This window comes from Mustelus asterias, chromosome 25 (assembly GCF_964213995.1).
Source record: "Mustelus asterias chromosome 25, sMusAst1.hap1.1, whole genome shotgun sequence".
Classification (NCBI taxonomy): domain Eukaryota; kingdom Metazoa; phylum Chordata; class Chondrichthyes; order Carcharhiniformes; family Triakidae; genus Mustelus; species Mustelus asterias.
This window is the reverse complement of record NC_135825.1, coordinates 7,561,905-7,571,021: the sequence shown is the minus strand read 5'-3', so window position 1 is coordinate 7,571,021 and position 9,117 is coordinate 7,561,905. Positions and strand designations below refer to the sequence as shown.

Below are 9,117 nucleotides of genomic sequence, written 5' to 3'. Positions count from 1 at the left end.
CCACAGCCTACCCCCCCTTCCCCACAGCCCACCCCCGCCCCCCCTTCCCCACAGCCCACCCCCGCCCTCCCCCCACAGCCCACCACCTTCCCCACAGCCCACCACCTTCGCCCAGAGAGCTTCAAAAAAGATGTGAAATAATGGAATTATTAATAGGGAACAATTGTCTATTTTGAGCTGGTCAAATTGAGTTGCTGACATCTGTTCCAGATTTTATTTTGTGTTTTTAAAAAGACCCAGGTGGTTGGACACGATTTCTACGTGTAGCCAAACATTCTGAAAACACCCCCAAGAGGAGTTTGTCGCAGACCAATGCTGGATTATCGAGGTGGAAAGAAACGCGTTATGAGAAACAGGACATTCAAATCTCGTGTCTTCCACCTTTTTCCAAAAAAAAAAATATTCTGGACATGTTTAACATTTTGGACCATGTTCCGTGAGTCGGGACAGGGCACTGGGATTAGCCAAACAGGACTTCACCAGGCGGTCTTTTATCTTTCTGACTCCACAGCAGGGCAGAGGTACCCACGCTGTGGCAGTATGCCAGCTATTTGTGCAAAGATGAATTCAGTGCTCCCAGCTCCTGTGAAAAATATTGCAACAGGAGGAGGCCATTCAGCCCCTCGAGTGTGCTCAGGAATTTCAGTTAGATTCGAGCTACTTTGCATTTCAACTCCAATCATCCACCTTTGCTCCATATTCCTCTTCAGCCTTATTCAAAAAATCCATTAATCAGAGTCTTGAAAACTCCAAATGAACCTTGCATCCAAAATCATGTTAGCAGGAACAATACAAGTTCTTCCTGATAGCACTGGGGGGGGGGGGGGGGGGGGGGAGAGGGGGGGTTCACCAGGATGTTGCCTGGGATGGAGCATTTGAGCTAACAGGAGAGATTAGATAGCTTAGATTGGTTTCTCTACAGCTGAGAAGGCTGAGGGGGGGACATGATGGAGGTGTATAAGATTATGAGGGGTATGGAAAGGGTGAGTAAGGAACAGCTGTTCCCCTTGGTTGAGGGGTCAATCATGAGGGGGCATAGTTTTAGGGTAAGGGGCAGTGGATTCAGAGGGTATTGAGAAAAAGCTTCTCCCACTTGGAGGGTGGTGGGAATCTGGAATGCGCTGCCTGGGAAAGTAGTGGAGGCAGGGAACCCTACAACCTTTAAAATTATATTTGGATGAGCACTTGAAACATCAGAACACTCAAGGATATGGGACAAGTGCAGGAACACACTTTTAGTGGTAGTTATTGTCGGTGCAGATTGACCGAAGGACCTTTCCTCTACTGTATGACTATGACTTTCGTCCTAATGAAATTATGTCCTTTTGTTGGTATATTTTCACTGTTTCAGCCCTATCCAATCCTTTGGTAATTTTAAACAGCTCCATATGATCGCCCTACATGTGAGGAGTGGCACGGTAGCAGTGGTTAGCACAGCTGCTGCACAGCTCCAGGGACCTGGGTCCGATTCCCGGCTTGGGTCACTGTCTGTGTGGAGTTTGCACATTCTCCTCGTGTCTGCGTGGGTTTCCTCCGGGTGCTCCGGTTTCCTCCCACAGTCCAAAGATGTGCGGGTTAGGTGGATTGGCCATGCTAAAATTGCCCCTTAGTGTCCCCAGATGCGTAGGTTAGAGGGATTAGCGGGTAAATATGTAGGGATAAGGGGGTAGGGACTGGGTGGGATTGGGGTCGGTGCAGACTCGATGGGCCAAATGGCCTCTTTCTGCACTGTAGGGTTTCTATGATTCTACAATCTCCTACACTCCAGGAAACACAAGTCATGTTTATTCATCCGGTCCAAACCATCATGGATTGTGAGGGGGCAAGGGGGTGGGTTGACAAGGGGGTGGGTTGACAAGGGGGTGGGTTGACAAGGGGGCATCCTGTCCCTGATCATCCAGTTACCTTTACAGGAAAACACAGGCTGGGAGGAGCCCCCCCCACCCCCCGTGTTTCACTCATCCAACTGTCAAACGTCTTGTCAATATTACATGAGCCTGGTGGTTATGAAGGAAGCTGGGTGATTGGACCACACCCGACGCAGGAGTGCGTGGAGGGAAGGGAAGGAAAATGAAACTGTAAATGTTTTTTAATTACGGTAAAATGCTTCTTAATCTCTGATTTTCCCAGCTCAGGTTTCAATCGAGACACAAAAGGAGGGGAAAAAAAACACACACATCGCTCTCCCACGCATTCCTTAATTTCAGTGTCAATGAGGCTGAATGCATTCCTGCTGGTCTCGTAACTCTCGAAAACACGGGGGTTAGGTTACAAAAGAAGAAGAAAAAAGGAAAAACAAACATTTAAAAAGAGAGGAAACACTGTGGGACGGCTGCTCAGTTTATTTCGAAAAATCACTTTGGTAACACCTTGACCTTTGTGTTAAGGGCTCTGTCTCAGGGGAGCTTGCGTTCCGGAAATGTCAAGCACTCCTTCCCCATCCTCATTCCCTCCGAAGCCACATTCCCCAAGCCTCGCCACAGCGAAGGTCACGATCATCCGCAACAAAGAAAGTCAGCCAGGAGCAAGTGTCACAGTCAGGAAATTCACATTGGCCTGTGCGCCACACCTGTTAACACACCCAGTGCTCTCATTCTATTTCAGTCAGATATACTTAAGCCTGTGACTTTATCCGTGAAGAATCTGGTTACACCTTAGATAATTGTTCAAAGCACTGTGGTTCCCACTGACCTTCATTAAAATACAATGCATGCCAGTTTGAGGCTTCTACTTTCTGTTGTTATCTCCCATAGCTCCTGGTTTGCACTGGTGGTACTGAGGTCCATAAGTGCTGGCAACCCTCCAATCTCTAATTGTCACAGTGGCAGAGTGGCTAACACTGCCGCCTCACAGCGTCAGGGACCCCGGTTCGATTCTGGCCTCAGGTCACTGTCAGTGTGGAGTCTGCACGTTCTCCCCGTGTCTGCGTGGGTTTCCTCCCACAGTGCAAAGATGTGCAGGATAGGCGGATTGGCCGTGCTAAATTGCCCCTTAGGTGTCCCAAGATGTGTGGGTTTGGGGGATTAGTGGGGTAAATATATGGGGTTATGGGGATAGGGCCCAGGTGGGATTGCTGTCAGAGAGTCGGTGCAGGCTTAATGGGCCAAATGGCCTCCTTCTGCACTGTAGGGATTCTCTGAACCCAAGCAGCGTCCTTCAAGTCTAAATAGTGAGCATGGCAAGCTATTTGGCCACTTCAGGCCTCACACCCAGGCTTAAACTTGACTCACCCCAATTGCCAGCCTGAGCATACTGTCCAACACAGGACACCTGGCTTACTTACCACCCTCACCCACCCATCTCCCTAACTGAAGGCATTGGGGATAATCCTAGCACCCCAAAGAGTGAGAGAGAGTGAGAGAGAACAGAGAGAGAGAGAGAGAGAGAGAGAATGAATCATGAGAGAGAGAGAGAGAGAGAGAGAGAGAATGAAAGAATGAAAGAAAGAAAGAAATAGACAGAATGAAAGAGAAAGAAACAGGCAGAAAGAGAGAGAAAGAAAGTGAGTGTGTACGTGTGTGGATTTATGTGAAGGATGTATTCAGCTGAGTGAGCTGCAAAGTGTTAACTGATTTCAAATCGTGCAGACAAAGCGCATTGAAAATCGATTTGTGTCGGAACCCCCTTTGCCACCCACCAAGAGAGACAAGCTATTTAGCAGATGCCGTTTGATATCATACCTTGTGACAGTAATGGATGGCAGATACAATCTGCCTGAAGAAATGTCGGGCTTCTTGCTCGGTCAAACTCTGCTTCTCATTGATGAAGTCGTACAGGTCACCCTTGCTTGCGTATTCCATAATGATCACAATCTTATCCTTGTTTTCAAAAACTATATATAAAAAAAGAAACAATATATATAAAAATGTAGTCCTTAAGTTTACAGAATATTCCTTTGAGGTTTAGAAGCTGCTCGCTGTCCCATAACCACAAGCTCGCGTCACTCAGAAAACCAGCTTTTTCTGACGGAGATCGGAGTTCAGGGTTCACCAGACGGTAATGACACTGGCAATTTTGAGCGCTGCCTTCAAATAACCCAAGGTTATTGGAAGAACCTTTTAAGTAACTGGGGAAATTTGCCCAGCACGGCAGCTGCAGTCAATGGCAGCCTGAGCAAATGATGACTGACCCAATGAGTTGGTCCCCTGATCCACTCTCCCAGTGGGCAGTTTTCCTCTGAGAGTCACAAATATAAAATCGCCCTCGAATACAAAAGGCGGCAATAGGCACTCGGGAGGGAAATGAAAGATATCTTTCTTATAAAATCCAAACTTTTACCGTTAACACATTCATAGAATCCTACAGTGCAGAAGGAGGCCATTTGGCCCATCGTGTCTGCACCGACTGCAGACCCATCCAGGCCCTCTCCCTATAACCCCATGCATTTACCCTAGCCAGTCCCCCTGAGGGGCAATTTAGCCTGGCCAATCCACCTAACCCACACATCTTTGGACTGTGGGAGGAAACCAGAGCACCCGGAGGAAACCCACGCAGACACGAGGAGAATGTGCAAACTCCACACAGACTGACCCAAGCCAGGAATCAAACCTTACGCACGTGAATGAGCTGAATGGTTATGGAATGGCAGGCGATTGAACAGCCGCCCTCTCTACCCAGTTGACAGATACACAGCCCAATGGCATACCCCACACCAGAACAACTGCAGGTCTGACCCATTGTAAGTCAACCGAGTCCAGCTGAGGACAGCAGCGAGGGTGGGTTTAAAAACTAAAATCAGATTGGGTTACCACTCCCAATCAGAACCTGGCAACCTCTAATGGAAAGTTCCTCTCAGTAGGCTTCAGGTATGGATAGGATCAGGCTCGAGTGTGATATCTCATGGCCAAATAGCCCAGCAAAACCCAGTCGCGGACAAGCCAATGGCCTCCACTGCCAAGTTTATTTATTTAAATAATATTAGTCACAAGTGAGCTTACATTAACACTGCAATGAAGTTACTGTGAAATTCCCCTAGTAGCCACACTCCAGCGCCTGTCCGGGTTAATGCTCCTAACCAGCACGTTTTTCAGAATGTGGCCAATATCACATCGAGATTTGGAAGCAAAATCGACTACCATGCAATGAGCTGCACGTTGGTCACGTAATTTAAAATAAAAACTTTGATAACACTGTGACTTCCTGGAGTCACATGTGTGTGACAGGTGAATGAGTCACATTCTTCACAACAACAGAGCAAAAAAGGCCAAGGAACACCTCTCTCTCTCTATATATAGAGGAATATCTATCGCTCATCACCACCCATTCACTGAGTATCTATCTTTTTAGCTCAACAACAAACCACACCCCAACAATAAACAAACCCTCCCGAGTTCCATGATCCAACACCCACAGCGACCCGCCTGCCCCCTGCCCAATGTCTGATTCTATGGGCTTTTACAAGGCGAGAGGTACAGAAGCAATTGCAGACTTAGTGCCCGGGAAACTGAGGGCTTCACGTGGCATGTTAAACAATCTGCGATGACCAGCTCAGGGGAGGTTTCAGTTAAATGGACACAGCACCCAGTGGTGTTAACTCATTGAAGCTTCGCTATCTCCCCTTCCATCATGGGAGAAGCGATGAAAGTTCTCCAACAGCTGTCAAATTAAACAGTCTGCGTCCGTCAATAAACAGCATTCCTTTAGCCTTGAAGGAATAGATTGTGTGCAATTCCCGAGATGGACAGGCTGCAGGAGGAGGGGCAGGGGAAGGAAGAGGAGGAGGCAGCAGCATAATGAGTCCCAAGCACTCACTCAGCCAGCTTTTAAGAACAGATCACTGGCTGGGCCAACATTTATTACCAATCCCTAATTGCCCTTGAACGAAGTGGCATTTCACAGGGCATTTAAGAGTCAACCACACTGCTATAGATCTGGAGTCACATGTAGGCCAGACCAGGTAAGGATGGCAGATTTCCAGCTCTCGGATGAAGTTATGGAGTTCACCCTAAACACTAATGGTTAATGATGAGAAAGAGCTGTAATCTGAGTGAGCCTTAGGGAATCAGGAAGGGCAAAAGTACCAAACAAGAAGCTAACAACAGTTATCATTCTTCTTTATCTCCATTAGAGGCTGGTAGCAAGGAAGATGTTACTGGCACTGCTGTCATTCTTTCTGTACCTCATTATCTGGCAATGCCAATAGGCATTGGCCCCCTTCTGTCCACACACATTAATCCCAAAGAGGTTAACTGGATCGTTTAGATGAGGGACTGGGTGATTCAGAACACGCAAGATAGAGGAATGGGAGTATTTGAGTAGAAGTTTGACCTGGCCATCAAGTGTTTGGACATTCATCTCAAAAGGTGCTGTATTGAAAAGACAATCCTTGCAGCCACCTGGAGACATGGCAACGATTCTCTGAACATGTGTGGCAGATGACAGCAATGGTGGGAGAGTATGATACCATTCTTTGTGGCACCAGAGAGACAGGGCACAGCGCCCCCTGGAACAAGTGGCAGCTTCGAGAACCTCTGCCCACTGGAGAGGCCACCATGGTCACACAACACCATGAGTACAGAGAGGAATGGTGTTCCTTGGGTGGGGAGGGGGAGCTGACTTGCCAGTTGGTTTGTTGATCTTCTCCAACAAGGAAGCTGGAGAGGAGGGGGAATTCCGGTGGGGAAAATCAGAATGCAGCATTCCCTTCACTTTAGAAAAATTCCCCAGAGTAAAAAAAACACTGGAAAGTTTTCAAACGAAAGTAGGAGCTTCATTTAGAGCATTAAAAACCTGATCAAGGCCAACCCAAGAATGTAAAAGTCTAATGTAAAAGCATTTAATCTTTCAGCTTCCAGTTTCATCCATCACCAACTCTTGGCTAACCATTAGCTTTCTAATGGTATAGATTATATCACAGAATCCCAACAGTGCCGAAGGAGGCCATTGGGCCCATTGAATCTGGACCGGCAACAATCCCACCCAGGCCCGATCCCCATAACCCCACATATTTACTCCGCTAATCCCTCTAACCTACACATCCCGGGACAATTTAGCATGGCCAATGCATCTAACCCACACATCTTTGGACCGTGGAAAGAAACCGGAGCACCCGGAGGAAACCCACGCAGACAGAGGGAGAACGTGCAAACTCCACACAGACAGCGACCCAAGCCGGGAATCGAACCCAGGTCCCTGGAGCTGTGAGACAGCAGTGCTAATCACTGTACCACCGTGCCGCCCATATCAGCAGACCCTATGGTGGAAATGAACCTATTATTCACTTGGCTACGCCTTAAATAGGGCCCAGGTGCATTTTACAACAACCTTTACCTCCAGTGGAAACATGGGGCACATATTTTGCCCCCTCCGTTAGCAGTCTATTAGGGTTCAAATCCACCACACCATCAGAATTATAGGAACCTTGTTCAAAGCTTAGGACACAGTTACACTGCAATGTTGGTTGAACACAAGTCGGCAGATATCACTTGGCAGTGGAAAATATCTGTCACCATCCACTTGACTGCTTTCTCCAGTTTAAAATCCCTCCTATTGCTCTTCCATTTCTGAAGAGAATGGGGTCCTGACTACCTACTCAGGTAGATGCAGAAGATCCAACAACACTACTTGGAAGAGGGGCAGGGAAGTTCTCCCTCGTGTCCCGGTCAAAGTGCGAGCTTCAGCCAACACCCAGAAAGAAAATGATGAGCTGGCGGTCATTGCATTGGTGTTTGTGGGAGCTAGCTGTGCACAAATTGGCTGGCCTGTTTTACCTACATTTCAGCAGTGGCTACACTCCAAAAGTACTTCACTGGCTATGAAGAGTTTATGGAATCCAGAGGTTGTGAAAGGCGCAACAGAAATGCAAGTTATTTCTTATTCAACTGTCTAGACTTGTGTTTTGATGATGTGGATGAGGCCCCATCAGTTCTAGAGGAACCGGAATCCAATAATTTAAAGGAGTGACACAGCTCTGGTACATCAGCCAGGTCGAGCGGACCAAAAAAAGAACAAAACACAAAAGAGTGTCGGGTTTGGGCCGAGCGAGTGTGTTTATCGAGCAGCAGAGCACAGAGTGATGGCATTATATAAGCGTATGGAAATTTCTCTCATTTCCAAACACTGAAGTCATGGCAATAATAGGGACTCGATGTGATTGCAGGCCATAATGAACAATGGAATGTTCACTAACCAGAAAGAATGTGTAAATTCACAAAACAGACCAACCTTGGGAAGGGTCAGCAATTTCTTCTTGGCTGGGACATTGTCAAAACACCAAACAAAGATTAGATTTGTGGAATTTCCCGTCGCAGAGAGAGAGAGAGAGGGGGAAGAAAGGTTCGAGTTTCGATCTCATGCCGTTATCTCTTTACAGCGACAGAAAGCACTCAGCACTCACAAGGAAACACAATCAGAAGGCACCTACTTATTGTAAATAGTCACGATAGTCTGGTTCCAGAAATGGGCTATAAAACCATCTATCAACATCATCTACTACTCATCACATCCAAAGTGCAAAATCTTACAATGTGCAAACCTGGCAGCGCATTTGTAGTTTTTAAATGCAATGGTTATTGCATTCAACCAATTTGAGCAGTGACATTCTGCAGTAGAGTACCCACACCATGCAGGTACAAGCGTCTCCCAAAGTGCCCACACTCACTAGTGCACACTTTCTATTTATTTGTCTGTGTCACAAGTAGGCTTAAATTAACATTGCAATGAAGTTACTGTGAAATTCCCCCAGGTGCCACACTCCGGCACCTGTTCGGGTAACACCGAGGGAGAATTTAGCATGGCCAATGCACCTAACCGGCACGTCATTTGGACTGTGGGAGGAAACCGGAGCACCCAGGGGAAATCCACGCAGACACGGGGAGGACTCCGCACAGACAGTGACCCAAGCGGGAATTGAACCCCGAGTCCCTGGCGCTGTGAGGCAGGAGTGCCAACCACTGTGCCACCCAACAGTGTTCATTTTTAATGCACGAGGCTAGGAGGCGAGTGGCAACTGTGCAACTGTGGCAGAGAGGCATCACACGGCAGCCCAAGCCACTGCAATTCTCCAGGGACACCTTGCGCTGTGCTCGTAGGTGCACAAGTAGACAGGGTACAGTGTGTCAAGTGATGGCAAACAAGAAGGGAAAATTCTAGCCAATTTCCCCAGTATCTTAGCCCATC

The 9,117-nt window shown here is 47.5% G+C and overlaps 1 protein-coding gene across 1 annotated transcript in view; it reads right to left on the bottom strand.

Moving 5' to 3' along the window:
• The window catches only part of nuak2 (NUAK family, SNF1-like kinase, 2), a 49,069-nt gene that overhangs the window by 17,515 nt on the left and 22,437 nt on the right, over positions 1-9,117 (bottom strand). The window contains exon 3 of the mRNA XM_078242045.1: positions 3,681-3,832. Within this exon, the coding sequence (XP_078098171.1) occupies positions 3,681-3,832 (152 nt within the window). The remainder of the gene's footprint in view (positions 1-3,680; positions 3,833-9,117) is intronic.